This window comes from Pteronotus mesoamericanus, unplaced genomic scaffold, assembly GCF_021234165.1.
Source record: "Pteronotus mesoamericanus isolate MK-2021 breed Mesoamerican mustached bat unplaced genomic scaffold, CSHL_Meso_final contig_73, whole genome shotgun sequence".
NCBI lineage: Eukaryota > Metazoa > Chordata > Mammalia > Chiroptera > Mormoopidae > Pteronotus > Pteronotus mesoamericanus.
Window position 1 is genome coordinate 11,535,716 of NW_026555245.1, and position 22,323 is coordinate 11,558,038.

At 40.6% G+C, this 22,323-nt stretch overlaps 1 protein-coding gene across 1 annotated transcript in view; it reads right to left on the reverse strand.

The window, feature by feature from the left end:
* Positions 1-22,323, reverse strand: part of OSTF1 (osteoclast stimulating factor 1) — a 51,723-nt gene that overhangs the window by 25,104 nt on the left and 4,296 nt on the right. Inside the window, exon 2 of the mRNA XM_054583011.1 lies at positions 2,266-2,312. Coding sequence (XP_054438986.1) covers positions 2,266-2,312 — 47 coding nt within the window. The remainder of the gene's footprint in view (positions 1-2,265; positions 2,313-22,323) is intronic.

The following is a 22,323-nucleotide window of genomic DNA, read 5'->3' on the forward strand; positions in this document are numbered from 1 at the left end:
AATTAAAAATATTTGTTAAAGGTCATGGCGAACCAAAGGAGAAAGAGGTCGTCACTGAGAAAGGACAAAGGTGATAATGAACAGGATGTGAAGGGGGAAAGGAGAAACAGGCAGAAGCCCTCTTCGGGCTCAAGTGAGTAAATGCAGGCTGCTCTCTAGAGTTATGGAGGCAGCAGAGAATGTCTGTTCACTGACTGGCCCCAGAGGGCAGCTGATGAGCGCCTCCCTCCTCCTGCTCCTATCCACGTCAGGGGTCACGCAACCTAAGAAACAAATGATTTGGACAATCAGAGGCATGAAATGACTGTCCTCCCTGTGATTAGGGGACACAGACAACAACATCTGGGCTTCACAGTTCCTTACCTTCCGTGTCCCTCACAAAATTCAGAATCTGACAGTATTTGGAGACAGGCTCTTTAAAGAGGTAATGAAGTTAAGATGAGGTCAGTAGAATAGGCCCTAATCCAGTCTGGTCGGTGTCCTTTTAAGAAGAGGAGATTAAAATACAGGCAAGTACAGAGGAAAGGCCATGTGAAAGACACTGGGAGAATGACGGTCCTCTGCAAGCCAAGAGACGCTCAAAGAAACCAACCCTGATGACAGTTTGATCTCAAAATTATAGCCTCCAGAGCTCTGAGAAAATTAATTTTGGTCGGTTAGGCTACTCAGTCTGTGGTACTTTGTTCCAGCAGCCCTAGCAGACTAATACATTGCCCATTTCCCCTTCTCACCGAAACAGGGAAGACACCACTGTAACCTCTGGGGGAGAAGCACAAAAAAAACAGCTGAAGCCTACATCTACTCACCAAATCCCTTTCTTGTCCCAGAAACATTCTGTTTACAACGCCCTGGGACAACTCACCTGAACATACCCGTGCTAACTGTACCACCACACTCGCTGCCGTTGCACGGCACTCACCATCTCAGTCGGTGCTCACAGCGGGGTTCTACTGTAAGAGGGCTCACATTACTCCCATTTTCAACATAGGGAAATCGCCACAAGAATAAGTAAATTGACACTGTGAGTCAATGACAGATTTGGGGTCTGAAGGCAGGCTCTAGCCTGACAGCAGCGATCCAATGTTACCACTGTCCTGGAGACCCCAGGGCCCAGAGAAAACCCAGAGGAAGCCAGCAGCAAGCTGGCTGCACACAGCAGGCTTCCTCCTCAGGTTCTTTCTCCTCTGTGCCTTAACTTTCTGTGCTCTCTGCTTCCATTCTTATTCTCCTAGATGGTTGTCCACATCTCAGAGCAATTCTTCTGAAACTTAGCTATCTAATCACTCTTGTACTCAGATCCTTCCATTGCTTCCCATCCTCCTCAGGGCAATACCCAAGCACAACCCACAAGGCCCAGCAGGACCCAGCATCCCTGAAGTCATCTCTTACCTCCCTCTCCCTTGTTCACAACTTTCCTAGCCCCACTGTCCTTCCTGCTGTTTCTAGAACCCACCAAGCATACTCCTTGTCCTTCCTGTTCCTTCTGCTCCCTCACTTCCTTCAGGTCTCTACTCAAATGTCACCTCTACACAAAGGTCATCCCTAAACACTATTGAAAACAACACTCCTTCTCCCTTAACCTCGTTGCCGCTTACCCTCCTTATTTTTCTTCATAGCACTTCCTGGGCCCTGACCATCACATTCCTTTGTCTGTTTATTGTCTGTCTCTTCCCACTGCGATGTGAGCTCCATGCGACAGTTCTTGCGGTTGTCACTACGCTATCCCTAAGGCTTGCACTCATGTCTGGCACATAATAGGTGCTCACTAAACCATGGGTAGATAGACGGATTTATGGATGGACACCAGGAACTATGACAATGGAAAATGCATACAGCAGAGGTATAAAAAAAAGAGGCATTATATTGGTACCTTCTGGGCAACTGACAGAAGGTACCAATATAATACAGTCTGAGGTAGCAGGTCAAGAAGAACATTAGTGGGAGGGCAAGGGGAAGGATGACCAGGACAGGGTCACATGCTTGCTATCCAGGTCACTTGGTGATTTTAAAGCAAGTGATTTCACAGCATGGGGGAGAAGCTGCTCCGGATGGACAGCATGACCGTGGGACGAAAGAACACGCGGCTCCACGGAGGGCCGTAGCCGGCCCACCATCTGGACTGCAGGGGAAGTGAGCAACAGCCGTTCGCGCGGCACACTCGCGGCTATCCAAGGAAAGGCGGCCCCCTTTAGACCAGAGGAAGTATGTCAAAGAAATCACTTTAGATTTTTATGCCAATTGTAAAGTTAAAAACTAAATACTTACAGTTCTGGGTTCAAATGTATAAAGAGCTCTGAACACTTTAACTTGTCCTAAAAGAGAGAGAAAACAATGTATGAACAAAATGTTGTAGGAAAAAATCCTGTGTTTCTAAATTGGCTCTAAATAGTATTATCCATTATATTCTCCAGAATTCCCTAATTAACAGCCCAAGTGAGAAATTTATTTTGGAATTAAGTGTTTTTGCCACATAAGAGGTATTTTTAAAACACTTGTTAAAAGAAAACATGAATACAGAAACCTCTGGGGTGATTTTGCTTTCTCCTCTCAAACAACAGGAGCTACATAATGATTTGTCCTATACCGTCTCTCCTAAACAGAGACCTTCCAACCCTAAGACCTAGATTTAAAACTGGAAAGGTGAGTATTTAAAATAAAGAGATACTTAACATGATGATTGACAACTGTTTAATATTCTTAAGTCAATAGTTTAGAATATTATTTCTACCCCCTCCAAAAAAGAAAATACCATTGAGAAAAATAGTAGCTATTGGAGAAACTGTGATTCCATTAACTCCCAGAACAGAGTACAATAACCAAGCAAAGAGGAGGTCATGCTCATGAGAGCTGTCCTCCATTTTGCCAAACAATCTCTCTCTTTATACGCCCCTTTACTGCATTTCCATAACACCGTGTCTTAGAATAACTGATTTGCTGGCCTCATTTCAAGGAACATGGACTTTTTCAATTGCCTGGCACCTACTTGGCATATACATAGATGTACTTCATAAATGCTTGCTAAGTGAATATGTCAGTGAAAGAACAAATCCACACAAGGTAGGAAAAAGCCCAAAGGCAGCAAAAGAAAAAAGGTCTTTCTATTAAATAAATAGATTTAGAAGGGATATAATAATAGAAGAACTACCTATTTAAAAAGTGATAACAGTTCAGTTTCAGCATTGGAAGGATCTTTAGAGATGATGTCTATTACAAGAGCATCATGTACAATGGCAGCCTCCAAGGTGGGATACAGGAAGATGTCTGCAGAAACTATGTATACATTTTTACCTTATTCTTCTTCATTCCTACTGTAACATGTGTTATAATGCAACAGCATAATAGAATATCAGTGCAAGTTATAAATACCTATAATACATTTATTGGGAGTGAGTACTCAAAACCTTTTGCTGATAGAATGTAAGCATTACGTGGACAGGTGTTTTTGTTCTATGAATGAGATATCCAAGTACCTAGCACAGTACCTAGGATATAGGAACACTCAATAATTATTTGTTGAATGAATGAAAAATGGATGACTAAAGGAATGGAAACACATGCTCATATAGACTGAAACCTGTAGTTTACAACAGCATCTAACTATGCAATGGTGGAAAAGTTCTATGTCTGTGCTAGTCAGGTGGAGCTACTGAGCACTTGAAATATGACTAGAGTGACTGAGGAACCAATTTTTAAACATTATTTAATTCTAATTAAATTAAACTGCCACACATGGCTGGTGGCTAGTATATTGAAAGAAACAGGTATAGAACATTAGAAAATGAGAAATGATGAAACGTCCTTTAAGAAGGGGCTATGTAAGTCAAACCCCATTCATCCACACAACAGTCATTTAAAAAGGAGGCTGCAGACAGATCTGCAGACACTGACCTAGCAAAGAGCATACAAAACATCCAGTGAAAAAAACATTATGCCAAGTACCATCCCATTTATGCTGATAACATACACACACACTCCTTGACTGATTGCACCGATTATGGGGAACCTTCACATTCTACTTCATATGTATTGTTTATATTCAATACACTTAACATGTATTACTTTTATAATCAATGAAAGCAGTAAAGACACTTTAATGGGGGATGAGGGATAGGAATTATTCTTTCTTCTAAATGCCCTAACACAGAGAGTTCAGATCCCTGTTACTTTGTAGGTCTGCAAGAAAATATTTTTGCAGCTGAATTCTAGTGCCACTTTTTCCTGCTCTGCTGGGGTGAGGGGTGGTAATAGGCAGAAGAAAAGGTGAAAACTTTTTTTGTTTGTTTGGAGTTTGCTTTTTACCCACACCCACAGGCCTGAGCAAGGAAACACCAAAGGGAAGGAGGAGTTGCTAAGAGAAATATTTTCTGCTGATCTGATAGTTTTTCTGAGAGGGGAGACTGGTTATCTTGATTACTTCAAACTTTCCAAAGAGAAGTTACACAAGGAAGCAGTCTACTTGTGACCAAAGTCAATAATGACAGAACTTTCTTGTTCCTTTGAGGGAATGGCAGGGATGGGGTGTGCTATGCATAATTTTAAAAACAAGATCCAATGTCATTTTAATGAGCTTAGGTAAAATTCAGTATTAAAAACCTGAAAAAAATACTGAGACTGTGACTAATCCACTGATTTTTATAATTGTATCTTTTGTGATTGCCTTACTTAAAATGTTTGTAACTACACCCTGGCTGGTATAGCTAAGTGGACTGAGTGCTGTCCTGTGAACCAACAGGTAGCTAGTTCAATTACCAGTCAGGGCACAACATATCGGGGTGTGGGCTGGGTACCCAGCTGAGAGCATGGGAGAGGCAACCAATCGATGTATATTGCTCACACATGGATATTTCTCTCCTCTCTCTCTCTTTCTCCCGCCCTTCCCATCTCTCTAAATGTAAATAAAATCTTTAAAAAAAAGTTCACAACTAAAAGGAAGTGGGAGGTTTATTTGCATTTTGATTTACATTAAACAATAGGCAACTCTTTAAGCAAGCGGGTTTTCAACCTTTTTCATCTCATAGGACCCATAAACTAATTACTTAAATTCTGTGGCACAGCAAAAACATATATTTTTTAACAACTTGACAAAACAAATAAGTATATTTGATTCATCGACACTGGAAAGCTATTGTTGTATTTGCTGTTGTCATATTTTTAGTTGACAATTGGAGGGAAAAAAGGTCAGTGCCCCAATTAGTCAGGTATTGCATGTCTTAAAAATTCTTGTGACACATCAGTGAAAATCGCTGCTTTAGGTTGTTTTGCAGTACAAAACACTACCACATACGCGACCCTATTCATCGATTAATGTTGGAATGTTAGCCTCTGTGGATCCCTTTTAATCTATATATTATATAAGCGCTGGGCCTTAACTTTTTCCATTCTTCGAGCTGAGTCAATCAGAAATGAAAGAATGCAAAAGAAATGTCCAGAGGATATGAAAGAATTGCATTAAAAAAAAAAAAAAAAAAAGCATGACTATCATGATTACAGTTTACCAACCTTGGATAGTCTCTCAAGAGAATAACTAATAATACAGTGATCCTTTTTACATCATATTTCATTCATCTGTAAGCAATGTTCTATACAGGTTTAAACAGAGCATTGAAGGGAAGCAATCAGGGTATTATGTGTTTCTATAGTAGTGTCCTTGTAGACACCTAAAAAATAATAATAAACATTGCAATCATCAAGAGCAGGTACCGATCAATTCCAAATGTATTTAAAGAATGCAGAATTGACAACTGTAAAATAGTTGTGTTTTTGTATGTGCAGGGAGGCCACCTTAGATGCCTTTTTCAGGCTCCCTCCACCTTGATCGTTTCTGAGGGAAGTCTGGTTATACATAACAAAGAGAGAAAATAGAGCTGGGAGGACTGCGTGAATTACCTGAAATCACCTTTGAAATCACCTTGGAATTCACCCTGAATTAAGATTGGAAAAAGGCCAAATCATTTGTCGGATGCTTTACCGGACTCTCACAGGAACGAGCGTGTGAAAGTACTAAGGATTTCAGTCGGGCTGGCTTCCGGAGGTTAACAAGGTAAGTAAACGCCCGCAGCTGCTGACCCCTGTGGGTTTTTCACTGTGCTGACTTCTCATATTGCCAAGTCACACCCTTTCCATTTCTCTGCAACTCCACCCTCCCCCTGCAGAGAAGGGCTGAGTCTACCAGTCATCAGCCAAACACTACTGTCCTCTGGAGTGAGGCTGACTCCAGACTTTTCAGTAAACTAACCCTTGTCCATCACAGTTGAGGCCAGCAGAGGGAAGAGGACCTGGACAGGGCCTTGCACAAGGAAAAGGTAAAAGAATTTTCTGTTTCTGAGGTTTGCAGAGCATGTATTGCTGCACCTCTAAGGCCCTAAAATAGCACTTAGTACATGGAGCTTATATACTCAAACATAAAACTTCTAATCTACTTTATTCCCTGTTGGTGAAGGAGTGGAGAAGCTTCTAGAGTGAGCCACTAAGAATTAAAAAGGGACTGCTCACTATAAGACAGACATACAATAAACAGCAAGTAAAACGACTTTCCAAATATCAGACCTTAGTTATCTAGAACAGAGTAGCTATTTCATTTACATTCTGCTAAGAATTTGGGAAGCCTGAGCCATCTGGGACTTCATTCACAGTGGTATGATAGTTCCCTAATAACCACTATGATGGTTAAAGCTAAAAATACTGCCAATGTTAAGTGTTAAGAATACAGAACAGCTGGAATTCTCAGACACTGCTGGTGGGTATGTAAACTAGCACAACCACTATACAAAATTCTTTAGCAGTAGCATCACTTCACTTTTTGTAAGTCTTAACATGTCTCTAAGATCTTAAATTTCTTAATTGGAAAGGAAACATTAATTAGAAAATCCTTGTTGCATCTTTTGTAGGACTAACCTCCAGGACACTGTCACTACGCCCAGAATACATTTCTAAACTGCAGATCATAACCTGTGTATTTTATATATAGTATATTGTGAAGCTAATTTAGTAATTTTAAAAAATATTAAGTAGAACTGAAAAGATCAGAGCACAGTGTACACAACAGAATAATGGTTTTGTGAAATTGTGTCATTGCAACTGGATAGATGAATGTTTAGACACCTGCTAGGTACACATTTTTGTTTGGCATCATGCCAAATGGCCAAATATTAAAATCAGTACTTGCCAAAGCCAAATGTTGTCTTTACAGATGAACTATTGAGAGACAAGAATAAATTGGAAATTTTATTCAGAAAAATAATTATGATTACAATCTCAGTATTAAAAATTCTGGTAGACCCATTTTTAAAAAGTTGGATATAAGAGAGCAGAAACCATAATTCCTTGGCATTATCAACTGCTGGCCTGAGGAGACCTGTGTAAAACTAAATAAATGTTTTTTTCTAAAATGAGGTCTGTGGAAAAGCGAAATAGGTTGGTTGTAGCTCTGCCAGCTTAGTTGTTGCCTGCGGTGATGTTGCCACCAAGTTAGTAAACTTTCCTTCCTCCCTCACAGAAAATGACTGAGGTCAAGACTTACCGCCTCTTTATCTCCTGGGGTGGAAGATTTGCTTAATGCTAGTGATGCAATTTCACTAGCGAAGGCAATGCTAGTGAAAGCAATCCTACAAAGGACACGCTGGTTTCCCCAAAATTATTAGCAATCACATTCTCGCAATATTAATTCTCAATCTGTTCCTATAATCTCTATTTATATAATAATTTTTGGGCATTTAATTAACAAAATAAACAAGCAAGAAAAATATAACCAGCAACATTGAAAGGAAAAAGAAACCAACAGTAACAAGAGGGAAGGAGCAAGAGGGGTAACGGTGAAAAGAAGGGGAAGGATCAAATCAAGGAACACGTATAAAGGACCCAGGGATAAAGCCAAAGTGGGGAAGGATTGAGGGTGGGAGGTGGGAGGTGGGAGGTGGGAGGTGGGGGTGGGTGGGGCAGGGGAAAGTGGTGGCGGGAAAATGGAGATGAATGTATTTGATCAATAAAATATCAAAGAAATATTCACAGCCTCTGCAGTCATTATTTATAGCACTATTTTATTCTCCAATAATAAATATACACCTAAATTTTCAATTGACTGAGGGAATTTTCACATATAAAGCACAAAAGGGGGCATTCGGAATAAGTCACATTTAGAGTACTTACCTGTTTTTCACAGCAATCCAAATGGCATGCCACTATACTGCTTAGACATGAGAGTAACCAGTGCATTCTACAGGCCTTGCTCTAGTACAAGTCCAGGTGTGCCTAAAAGGACACTAAGGTAGGCATTCCACCATTTGGAGCTGAATAGCAAATTTAGGAAGAAATCTGAGACTAAGGTACGCTCCTGTGTACCTCTATAATCATGTGTGTGTGTGTGTATGAGATCATTAAAACTTATTGATCAAAGTCAAAAGACTTTGTTTTTGAAACTTTGAAAACTTTTCGTTTTCAAACAAAAGCCACTGCTCTAGACCATCTGATCTAATTAAGAATTCGCTGCACTAAGAATAATAATGTTTCTTCTACTTTGTGAATTTTAAAACTCAGCTAGCATATAAATAATAACATTCTCCCACCTCCCCCAAAACAGATCATTTGTAACCAACATTAGAGCTTTGAAAAAGAAAGAAAAGGAAGAAAGTTATATGAACAGGGGAGAATCGTGGACAAATAAGAAGTTACCAATACGTAGAGTTCTCACATTTGTCTAAGAGAATGCAGCAAGTATTAACTTAATTACATCCTGTGTATATAAAAAAAATGTGTCACTACTTCTGAATATTCTCAGGGTAAGTAAAAGTTAATGTTATTTCTACTAGGCATATTTAAATTATTTCATTAAACATGCATGATGAAACAGGATGTTTTCTGCTCAAAACCAAAACAGAAGGATACTATGACAGTATCCAAGAGTCAAGCCATCATTTGATTGCTGGCGTGAAAGGAAACAGCTGTGCTCCATTGTGTTGGGCCAACATACGGCTCCCCTGTGCTTTCTGGGTTGGAAATGAGGTGGTTCATTCCAGAACAGGCTTCTTGGTCATAATCTCTCTTCATGCCATTCCACAAAAGTCCACTGCACTTGAAAATAAAGCACAGAGGCTATGATCCTTGCAAAGAAAGGTCATTCATTATGTGAGCGCAGCAATGTCCGAGAGTTTCCAATGTAAAGAATAAGTTTCCTTCTTCATACTTATAGGCTTGGATTAATTAAATCAAATCAAATGAATTCTATTGCATACATACCTTTGAAGGATATAACTAATAAAAAAAGTTATGAACACAATATTTTCATCTCTCCTTACTCCAATACCACCTCTTCCCTGCAACTTTCCTTTATCCAATCCAAAAAAAAAAAAAATCTAAAGAATTTGAAACGTGTCTTGATTTCAGCTGCAGGAATGGCAGACTCATTAAAAACAGTAGCCAGTGTGTTTTCTGACAAGGGTGTTCTGTTTATTAACACTGTGCCTTTCTTATCCATTTTTTCCTTTGCTTACACTTTTCAGTGCCTTTCGGCAAACTTGGTTACTTTTACATCTTGAGGGGTTATAACTGCTGTTATTTTTATTTCTTCTCCATAGTATGAAAGTCCCAAAAAGCAGGGTTCAAAATTTCGAATGACTTGTTCACTGCCAACTGTGATTTGACTGGCTAAAAACTAATGATGGGACAAGGGCCCCAAAGAGCCTTCCTCCCAAGATGAGCTGCTTCCAAAGTCAGTTTGAGGAAACTGTGGGGATAAATAGAAGGAAAGTCTTTATCTCAGTCCTTGGAACTTAACAACAACAAAAATAATGCTCCACTGGTCATGTCACCTTCTGCAAAGGGCTCAAATGAGCTCAGACCATGACAGCAATACCTGTTTTTGTACAAGCAGTGAGGAGCTAGGAATGGTTTGCATTTGTAAATGGCTGGGGTGGGAGGAAATAAGAATAGTGTTTTAAGACACATGAAAATGATCTGAAATTGAAACTGCAGCATCCATAAGGTTTTACTGGAACACAGCCAATATTTGCGTCCTGTCTATGGCTGCTCTCATACAACGGCAGAGGTGAGCGAGCAGTGGCAACAGAGCCCATCCGTGACCCACAAAGCCTAAGATATTTACTATCTGGCCCTTTTATGAAAAAAAAGTCTGCAATTCCTATCTTGTGGTCCCTTGGCATAATGTGAAGAGCTGTGGCTCTAAATCTGCCTCTCAATGACCCCACAAGCAGTTTGGGTCCTGGCCTCGTCTATGTAAAATGATTGCTTGGGAAAATAAGCCTATACATCCAAGACTGAGACAGAAAATTTCCTAATGCTAAAATCTCTCATCTAAAACAAAATTACCCATCTATGCTAACGTTTAGGGGACGCTTACCACATGCCAGGCACCATGCAAAGTGCTGATTTACAGCCTCTCTTTTATTCCTCAAAACAATCCTAGGACGTAAATACTTTATTATCCCTATTTTACAGCTGAGGAAACTGAGGTTAGAGAGGGTAAGGTCCTAGTTCAAGTCTAAGCAGAGATGGGGTATAAACCCAGGCCCAGGCTCCGGGGCCCATGCTCTGAACACCCTGGATACAGCTCAGAAAGATGTGAGCTTTGAATGCTGACATGCTGGGATTAACTGACACTAAACAAATTAATATACATGAAGTATTGAGTGCAGTTACTGAGGTGGTGTATGTGCCCATAAGTGTTAACTATTATTAAATACTACATTTTTTTACCTTATTTGGGGGTTTATTCCTTGTGTCTTTATCCATACTGGCAAGACAGCCTTATCAAAATCCAATCCCTGTATATTAGAAAATTTATCATTTATAATACTCCAGCAGAGAAATCTTAATGCTTCTGTTATATAAACAAAGCATAACATCCAGTAGTATATCCCTCAGTGGGTGGCTATTAAAGAATTAAATGTGAGTTTTAAGATGTCATTTTTGAAACCTATAGCTCTTTAATGTCTTTTAGTCAGCTTGGGCTGCCTTGACAAACTACCACAGATGCGGTGGCTTAAACAGCATTTGTTTCTCACAGTATTAGAGGCTACGAAGTCCAAGATCAGGCTAGCCAACTTAGTTTCTGGTGGTAAGTCTCTTCCTGGCTTGCAGATGGCTGCCTTCTCACTGTGTGTTCACAGGGCCTTTCCTGCACACACACACAGAACCTGCTTCCTCTTCTTACAAACCACTAATCCCATCACACTAATCCTTCTGACTTAACCTAACCCAAAATATTTCCTAAAACCCCATCTCCAAATACCAACACATTATGGGTTAGGACTTCAATATATGAACACAACATTCAGTCTATAACAGCTATGAATACAGACTTATTTAAAAAACCAGAAACGTGCCCCGGGTGGTGTAGCTCAGTGGACTGAGGGCCAGCCAGTGACCCAAACGGCTGCCGGTTCCATTCCCAGTCGGGGCATATGCCTGCATTGCAGGCCAGGTCCCCAGTAGGGGGAGCTCCAGAGGCAGCCACGCTTGGATATTTCTCTCCCTCTCTCCCTCCCTTCCCCTCTATCTAAAAATAAATAAATAAAATCTTAAAAAAAAAAAAAACAACAAATGCATGAACATGTGAATATATACATATGCTGGAGTACAGGCTACCACAATAATAGGAAAAAATTAGCTTTTTTGAGATATGCTTATGTTGTACTGTTATGTAAAAAAGGTCAGTGGTAATATTACATATACAATCAGCTATGTAAAACAAAAATCTGCATAGAAGAAAAACTGGAAGGAAATAAATGTCAAAATGTTAATAGTTACCTCTGGGCAGAAGAACTACCAGTCATATTGATTTTCTTTTTCATTTTCTAAATTGTCTACAAAGAATAGGCATTCCATATATAACCAGGAAAACATATTCTCTTTTAATTCTCTTTTTAACAACTTAAGTTATCTGTATTTTATCAGCAGAGTATTTTAATATGAGTTTTTTTGTCCCCTTTGTCTCCCTGATCTTACAACCCCCCAAAAATAGATTGGTAGAGAGAGAAGCAACTGCAATGCCAAGTATGCTCACAAAAGTAAGCCTACAGGGGACATTAAGTACACACACAGTGGGGAGACTAGTAGGCCAGTGCAGGCTGGATAGGAAGTAGCATCTCCTTGATTCTGGAAAGATAACAGAAATTATCTTTTCCAGAGGGGCAGGGCAGGGCAGACCCATAATACAGAGCAGTATATAGAGAGGGGAGCTGCAGGCCAGGATGGGTTGTCTGTGAATGGCAAGTAGATCAATGTGCCTGGAAACTGGTAGGAGAAATGGTGAGATTAGGTTGGGGACATAGCACAGATAGTCTAGAGATTTCTCAATATTTCTGAGACTCACATTGAGAAATATTCCTGGACTCACGTTGAGAAATTGCACATCAGGAACCAGGAAACACACATTTACACACTCTCATAAAACTGAACAAAACTTCACCAAAAATATGTATCCTTACTTTGAGTGATTCTCTGATACTATCATCATTTACAATATGAAAAAAACACAAGGCCAGGGCATTTAATACATGAGTGTATATAACCAGTGTTTAGAAACAAAATGAGAAAATTTCAAATTTAGATATCTGGCACTCTTCACATTAATAAAATCCTCTCAGAATACATTAAAAAATCCCTTGGAAATTATTTTTACTTCAAGAGGATTTTTTTAATTTGAGTAAATAATAAATGAACAAGCTCAAACTTCAGACTTCATGAATGCTCAATTTCTGGGAAAATTACAAATGTACTTTGGAAATGAAAATTTGCAACAAGAAAAAAAGGCCTTGGTCTTAGCCCCCTATAAAAATACATGCTAGCACCCTGGCTGGGGGGCTTAGTTGGTTGCTACATCATCCCATACACGAAAAGTTACAGGTTCGATCCCCGGTCAGGGCATATACCTATGTTGCAGGTTCGATCCCCAGTCAGGGCACCTACAGGCAGCAACCAATCAATATTTCCCTATCACACTGATGTTTATCTCTCTCTCTCTCTCCCCCCCCCCTTTCCCCTCTCTCTAAAAGTCAATAACCATATCCTCAGGTGAGGATTAAAAAAAAAACACATGTTAGCAAAACAACATAATAATAAAAAATGTCTCCTTTATTTAAAGCAGAACCCCTTTAAAACCTAATATAAGAACAAAGATATACACTGTGTCTAGGAAAAAGAGATGAGAATCTCTAGAGAGACTAAACTGAGTTAAGCTAAATCAAGGTGCTCAACTCCAAGTTTACCTGATGGACACAGAGGGACTAAATCTGTAGCAGAGAGTATTTTACTATTTCTTGCTAATACTAGAAGTCTCATATAATAACAATACGAACTCTGGATGTGTGAAAAATATTATCACACATAAAAGGAAACAGTAATTTGAGAGCAAAGAATAAGCAATAACTGAAACTGAGTTCTCAGTTCAGATAGGGAGTCCATTTTGCTTCTGTGGCACATTCAGGAGACTCCACAAAAGTCCATATACAAAATTAGAACAGAACAAAAAACAGGAAAGTCGATTCAGGAAGGCCATGTATAAGGAAACCCACAAAATGTCTAAGACATTCATTTCTTCCAAGATCATCTATTCAACAGCCCTTAATCTAGAAATTGTTCCCCTAATTGCGCCTTCTCTCAAGTCCCACAGTAGTGCTCCTTGAAAAGGTTTACAAAGTGTTCCTAAGGGTCACGGTCCTATCATGAAAGTGGAGAGGTTTGCCTGGTGGCCCGGGAAATGGGGGACATGACACCTCCAGCCGTTACAGAGCCAGGCCTGGCATCTTGCTGAAGGCTCAGCCCAGGAGGTGCAGGCTGGGGGACGCCCAGGTGATAGGTTCCTTCTGCCAGCCGGCCTGGTTCTGAGAGTCTAGACTGTTTACGGGAACAGGGGCTAGAAAGAAGTCTGGATGGTCTGGAAAGACCCAAGGAGTTGTGGGGGTCCAGAACAAGTCACCCCCAAGAGGTGCCTCTGTAGTAGGCAGATTGTCTTTAGCTCAAGGTAACTTTAAGCTGCAAGCTCAGGAGACACTTCTGCCACCCACCCTAAACTGTCCAGAAGAATTCAAATTAGAGGCCTTGCCCATAAGAGTTTATCAGCGATAACCTTTTCAACACACCTGTATGGCAGGGCAAACTTTTATGTTCTAAACATTTGCCCTTCTCACCATCCTGCAAGGACCCTTCGAAGCCCCCAGGGTGCATTACCTCTTCTCTAACTCAGAATGTCTCATGCACCTCATTCCCTCTCTCTACATAAACCTCCCCTGCATGCGGGGTCTCTGACTCTCTCCTGTAACTGTATGCAGAGTTCCCATCCATATGTATGTATTAAATTGGGTTATTTTCTGTTGCCCGATCTGTCTCATGTCTATTTGACTATTAGCCCAGACAGAAGAACCTTGATGACATAGGAAAGTTTGTTCCTCTCCCACAGAGTCCAAGTGACTCCCCAGAAAAGGTCAAAGAAATGTTCAGGTATTTTCCCAAACCAGATCAGGTTTTGGGAGAGAAAAGAGGGGCCCAAGAGAATAAAGTTCCCAAAGAAAAATAGAGAAGTCCCTAGAATTTCCCTAGAGAATGACAAAGGTCAGACAAATAAAAGCTGTGCTTTTTCTGGGGCTGCAATTAAAATAAAGTAACAGGGCCATTCTTTTGAAAATGTCCCCTCCACTCAAGGCCTGGGCATAGCTGAAGGTAACATACCTAGATTCAGTGACTATCTTTAGCTACTCCAAGGCCAAGGCATCTTTCATATCCATTCCTGAGGCTGCAAGCTGCTCATGAATTTTAACTCCTTTTCATGAACAGGCACCCAGAATACCACTTATCTTCATGAAATGGGGTCATGAGACAGGGGAAGACAGGGAATTGAGACATTAGAATTTGCCCTGAAACTTCTAAGAATACTCCTGGTCCCCACCCAAACCCTTGAGCCTGTAGAACTATTTGCTGTTTATGATGTGGATGGATTGACAGAGAAAACAACCTCTCTGCCCACAGGGACAGAGGAGGGGAAACTCACCGCTCTCTCAGGCAGTGGCCTTCCACCAACACACAGTGGTGTCTAAATTGCAGGCTTTCATAATAATTACTAGGAATTTGCCCTCCTTTAGTACCCACTGTCCAGCAGCATAAGTAATCTGTTTTCTCTTTTCATCTATCCTAACAAATTGCAGTTCTTTATGGCCTTAAATATACTTAGTGGAAAATTAATACTCAAGAACACTACAATGGTTTTTAACTTCAAGCAGAATTTTTTTGATTTACATTCTAAAGTTTTAGCAATAAAACTTATACCCATCAGTACAATTCTATGTACCAATCCTTATAAGTATATAAATGTTATTTTCTTTAAAAAAAAAAAAAACGCAGGCTTTTGGTTTCTTGTGTAAGAACTACGTTAACTGACAGAGTGATGGATGGGCTGAGAATGATTTTCTTAGAGGAAGAATTGTCGTTCCTCTTCCAGAAAGAAGCATTGAAAACGTTCCTTCCTGGAATAAGATGTGGAAATTTCTAAAGCTTCAAACTGTTACCTCCAAAAAAGACAGGAAAACAAATGTTAGGGAAAGGAGGATTCTGAACAATATTTTGCGCAGAGTTAATTTCTCAACACTAGCTAAAGACACATTTCTGCAGGGCCACCCAATGTCCTCCTCTTCCTCTAGGCAGCTACAAAAACAAAAACAAAACACAAAACAAAAACCCTCCCCTGCCCTGCCCAGCCAGAGCCCAAGTGAAATCAGATCAGACTGGATTATGAATATATTACGCCCTCTTCCCAACCTCTTCCCTCTCACTCTGGTTATCCTGGAAATCTGGACTTACTAAATATCCTTAAGGTATTTAATTCCTCCATATGTTTGCATTCACATGACACTGAGCATTGGGAGTGGCAAAAAGATGGGTATGAAAAATGTTGCAGGGCTCTAGAGGAAGCACTGAATGAAATTATGTAGAAATTTGGGCAAGCTAATGTTCATTTTCCATTATTGTATTCTGCCCCCTCCAAATCAAAGTTTAGTCCACAGACTATCCATTCTATGAGCCTATCTTTAAGTCTAAATGGTACAGTAGTCCCTCAGATCCATGGGGCATACATGCCAAGACCCCCAGTGGATACCTAAAACCACGGAGTACCAAGCCCTATATATACTACTTTTTTTTTCTTATAAATACATACATTTTCACTTAAATGAAGGCCTGGTCTCTGGCATACCCAAACTGTCAGCATCATTACTCTTGTGCTTCGGGGTCATCATGAAGTAAAATAAGGGTTACCTGAACCAGTACTGTGATACCGAGACAGTCGATCTGATAACTGAGAAGGCTCCTATGGGACTAGCAGATGGATAGTGTTATACGGTGGGTACAACGGGAAAGGATGATTCACACTGGGCCAGTGACAGGGGTTCAGGACAGACAAAAGCCTAAGATTTCATCACATAACTCAGAACAATTCACAATTAATAACTTTTGAGTTATTTCTGGAATTCTCCATTTAATGTTTTCTGGCTGTGGGTAACTGAAACCATGGAAAGCAAAATCGTGGATAAGGGGGGCTACAGCAGTTCAACTGGAAGTGGAATTCCTTTCAGGAATCTTGTTTTTAGCTTATCTTATTTTTTTAATGTATGCACTTTGGGAAAGGGATTATGGTAAGTCAATGAGTGGTTTAACGCGAAGTTGGCTTTGTTCATCAGATGTGAAGCAGTGGGTGAGTTCCTTCTCAGACTGTGGAATTGAAATTAAGGGGAAACCATGTTCCAAATGATGTCAGCAAAGACAACCAGGCCAGTCCTGACTGAGATACTGCTGTCCGGGCATGTGGCCCTGGTCCCTGAGGTGCCATAATAAGAGTTCAAACACCAACTGGCTATGATGTGCAGGTCTGCCTAAGGTCACACCTGAAGCAGCAAGGGTGCCTAAGGGGAAATCCACCCAACTAGTAGCCACAAGCCCAGGCCCATTTTAGGGTCACAGTACATCCAAAAGGGACAGGTGTGTGAGCCACAGGTTTAAATGATAGATGATATGGGGAATGCATCCAAGCAGGAAAACAGCAGGCCAGTGACAGGGGTTCAGGACAGACAAAGCAGCCGCTATCCCGGTGCCAGTCAACAAGACAGTGCCACAACAAATATCAAGACATCAGCGATGTCTGTATGAACCAAGAAGCTGGAAGTGGGCAGGAGCCCACTGCAGAGAACAGAGCTCCTACCAAGCCGGTGTCAATTCCCAGGGGCCCTTCAGAGCCCCAGTAATTAGGTGTACAATTGGTCCTCAAGAGTGGGAAGGCTTTAGGCAAAAGTAAGAAGCAGCCCTGTGGAGGGGACAGGTTCCCTGAAAGAGGATGTGGCCTGGCCCCATAAGCAGTGACTCCTACTTCACATCTCAATTTAACACAGACCCAGGTTCTTCTTGGCAGCTGCTTGGGTGACATAAGATTTAGAACCTGGGTGCAAAGGAATGAAAGAGAATAATTTATTCCCCAACAGAAAAATAGGGCAGAAAACAATCTCAAATTGCGTACACCGTTCAAAAAAACAAACTTTGGAGGGCATAGTTTCTATTCTAACATTTCACAGCCAGAGAATAACTTCAGTTGAGGTCGTCTGACGGCTACTGTTGATCAGCTTGCACTGACTCATCAAAACAACAGGCCCCCGAAGCAGAAAACTCTGTAAACCCAGGTAGGCAACATTTCAGAGAGTCTTTGGAATCTGGTTTTCAAGCCAGGAAATATGAGACTCTGTGGATACCTCTAAATCTAGAGCCTGAGATATCTGTTAACTGTGCCAACAGGCTCGGGGGGCTTCTCTCAGCCCAGCCGTCCTCACCCATGCTCAGAGAGACTGAAATTGGAGGTGTCCTTCCCCCAAGTATGGACTAGGTCAGGAAGCTTACGGAAGACACAGCCACCCAAGAACACTCTCCAGTGGAAGTTCTTTCTTTGTCTCATGCATGTAAGTTGATTCAAGCCTTTTCCCCTAGAGAAAGGAGGGAATCCTGAAATAGAACCCGTAAGTTTCTCAGAACCAAGCAAAATCCCTGGAGTGTCAGGCTGCCAGGAGGACTGACTCCCTCACGCTGCCTTCAGATCCTGCTAAAGGGCCTAAGGCAGCCCCAGAGCAGTATCAGCTGAGTTGGTCCCTAGAGTCTTCCTTAATTTGAATTCAAATTGCATTCAGGCTCCCTGGAAATCAGGAGCACTAAAAGTAAGAAAGAACCACACTGAATATGTTCTTTGGTCCCAGGAACATAAAACCAAAGTAACTTATCAAATTCTACCAGAGCCTAATGAGCTTGAAATTCCCATGCTAATCAAAATGCACGAATACAAAACTCTCCCCCAACTCGGACCCCAAGAGTAAGTAGAAGAATTTGCCTTATGATTTTCCAAAACTTCTCCACTAGCTCAAACATCATATGGAAAATGACTGGCAAGAATGAACAAAAAGGAAATGGTTACAATAGTCCTGAGGGTGGCTTGTTTAAGTGATGTAAATCTGTGACCCTCTTTAACCCAGGACTGCAAACTTAACATCCACAGCTATTGTTAACACTCGGACAAACAGATGTGCAGATGTGTACAGGACTAATATGCCGACATTTAAATTCTCAATTCCTGTGTGGAACAAAGTTTTTGTTTTCCACTGACTGCTACACCAGACAAATGGATTTCTCTTTAATTCGGAAAAAATTTCTCCAGTCCACAGTTCCACGTGTGCCCTGTAAGTCCCTGGCTTCTCTGAGAGACCCTCAGGCCCCGTGCGGTCAGGTGATCGTGGATAGGAGCACATATCCAGTTATTCATTTCTGCCCAAGTCAAACGACTTTCCTCCTTTTTTGCCTACCAGACTCTTACTCAGCATTCAAGACACTGCTTAAATTTCCCCTCTTTTGTGACGTTCTCAGCTTCCTCAAGCTCCTTGCCTTGTACTTCCCCGCTCTCTCTGATTGTACTTTGATAGTATCTCCTATGACATGTTCACAATTTTCCTGTTTAGGGCAAGCTTACACATTTTCGATAGGAAGGTCATTTGGTACAACCTCTTTGGAGAGCATTTTGGAAATGTCTGTGACAATGACAAGGCACAAGCCTTCAAACAATACAACAATCCCCTGCTGTCACGACTTTCTCCTGTGGATTTATTCACCAAGTGAGGAACAAAGCTGTTATAACACTGTTATAACAAAAGAGTGCAAACAATCTAAATGCACACTAAGGTGGGTCTGGTTAAATAAACACAACAGAATACCATGTGGTTGTTCCAAAGAACCAGGAAACTCTCTTTATACTGCCATCTGAAAATCTCCCCCTAAACTCCTTTAATTTGTTTGTTGGAGAGTCTTTACCCTCCAGCCTTTTGAGATATGATTGACAAATGTATAGAGAATCTTGATTTAACAGCTTATATTAGCGCACCAAAAGAGTGTGTCTGACCGTCTGTCTGTCTGTCTGTCTCTCTCTGATGTATTGTTCTCCCCTGGGCATTAAGCAAGGGAGGTCAACTTTGGCCATGATTTTCACTGGACATGAGGTATGAGGTAAAGGGGATCAAAATCTGCTGCCCCAAGATACGCCGCTTTGGCCTAAGGCTTACTTTGAGCTGAAGACAATTAAGAAAAAGCAGACACAGGGAGAAGTCTTTGTCCTCCTCCTATCTCCCTGAAAGGAGGGCATAAATCCCCTTGTGAAGGTACCCTCCTAACATGTCCCCCTTCCAAGAAAGAGGAGACAGCCCTCGTCACTGGAGACGGAAACGGCACCTAGGTGAGTCTGCACAAACAAACCTCACCAAAATAACCCGTATCTTCCATTGGTTTCCTCCTATGTTTACCTTCCTACAATTCACTCCCCTTGAAGCCCAACCCTTCTGTTCTTTGTCTAGTCACTTTTCCACACTGTATCGCCCTTTGTTAAAATGACGTATAAAATTCTAACCACTTCTTTGGATTTTCACTTCTTTTCTGTATATCCTCTGTACGTATAAAATTAAAAATACCGATTAAATTCCTATCCTTTGTTCTTCTGTTAATCTGGCCTTCTGTCAGTCTAATTCACAGAACCCAGACAGAGAACCTAAAAGGGTAAAGGGAAAGATTTTTCCTCCCTTACAGAAAAAGCAGGTCAGAAAAGCTGGTCACTAAATACACTGAAGTCAAGCAGCGGGAATGTTAAAACAGAAGGGAGGGACACCACTCTGTTCGAGAGCAGTGCTGCCGGGCAGTCCCTCCAGCCTTTGCTACTTTATAGTGAGGCTACAAGGTGTACCCAACCACGGTCTCCCTCACCTTCTTCCAGACAAAGGCTTGATTATATACCAAGACTTTTTATGTATCTGTCATGCATAAAAAGTTTAGTTGCTATGCAGTTACAAAGAAATAAAAGATTATTTTCCTCTCAAAAAGTATCTAATAGTTTCATACAGACCTATTGAAAAAGGGGAGTTATACAAAGTTAATGCCAAAAAAATACCACTGCATAGTTAATAAACGTAGCTTCACAACAAAAGCCCATCCAACCTAACAGAACCATCATAGGTTTCTCTGCACAAAATGTGTTCCACTCCTAGGTCAAACCACTTCCTAGCTTTGAGACCTCAGGTAGTTTTATTAACCTCACCAAGTCCTACTTCATCCATAAAATAGGGATATTAGAATCTACCTTTTAGGGAAGTTAAAATAATCAAATGAGATACAGCATTTAGAGTTCTTGGCACAGTTCCTAACACGTAGGGCCAAATAAATGTTAACTATCATCATCATTATCATCATCATTTAGTAATTTTCAAGATGTTTCTCAAACTTTATAAGTGGAGCACCTGTGACTAATTCATTTACTGAGAAAAAAAAATTATACAAACATTCAGATCGCTTTAGATGAAGACCTTTTTCCAACAAAGGTGTTATATAAGCAGTATATGTGTCACGTCTTTGAAGTTGTTTTTACTGAGTATACACAAGAACCCAAGACACTGACATTTCCTTCCTCAAAGTCCCATGAATTTATTTTCACAAGACACGTGAAATATTTATGCTGCTTTACTTCCACTGTCCAAATCAATAAGCCATTTCCAAAAGAATTGGTCAAAGTCAGACATCAGGCTCCCAACTACAGTGGAGGGTCATCACTCCTGCTTCAAATGCAATGATTCTAGCCCACATATTCAACAGAAGCTTTGGCCCACTGTACGTAAGTCTCACAATTAAGTCTTTTTTTTAAAAGTCTTTGTGAGAACAGATGTTTTCTACACTCCTACAAGCCACACAGGTTCACCCTACTTTCCTGGCAAGGCTTCAGAGGGTGGCTGAAAGCTGCAGATGTGTCATATGTGTATCAAATGGAAAGGCTGGGCTGGTTCAGTAGAAGATAAGGAGGGTCCCATAAAGTATGAGCTGAACCACAAATCTGTGACACGTTCTAGCAGATGGAGTACCATGGTGACATATCTAACAGAAGGGACAGTTTTGATAACAGACCTTGAGTGGCCACTATAAAAACCAATTCTGTCATACTGGAACTATATGGGGGAGGGGGGGGAGCAGTAAACAAGGAAAAGTTACAATGTGACAGAATTGATTTTTCAAGCAGAGCAGAAAGGATATTATAGAGACTGTAGGAAACATTCCACTATGCCAACCAGCAGCAAGGCACATGAAACAGAACAGAAATTGACACTGTTTGGGGGGGGGGGGGGGGGGGGTAAACTGTTTACATTTTCTTTTTTGAATGAAATGTTTCTGTTTTGAATTAAATGGATTTGAAGAACAAAAAACCTGAGGAAAAACAAAGGTTATCACCAGATGATATAAGTAGCGATGGTTTTTATAGTTTTATTTACATGCTTATTATTTTCCTATACTGCATTTTCTAAATTTTCTATCATAAAAATATTACTTTGATTTTTAACTACATGATTTGTTTTAAACAAAATGGACAAGCAAAAGCATCCAATTGTAGATATGGAACAATCTAAAATTAATCTGTAGATATATAAATCTCCCCTATTAGACTCAAGACCTTCATGAATGAAAATTTATTTCACTGTTCTTTGGAACCACAGTGTCTAGCACAGGGCATGAAATATAAGCTACATGTTTTAAAAAGTGTTTTTAGCAAATGAATTTTGATTGTGGCCCAAATCCCAAGGTGACTGCTGTTATAACCTCAGGAAGGAAATTAAGGAATTGCAAAAAGAAATTAAGTGGCAGGACTTTCCCACAAGCAGCTGACCAGCTTCCTTTCCAAAAGGGTCTACTTCAAGGGTATTGCCAATCACCCCAATAGATGCTGGGTTGGCCAAAAGGTTTGTTTGTTTTTTTATGTAATTTGGCTCTAGT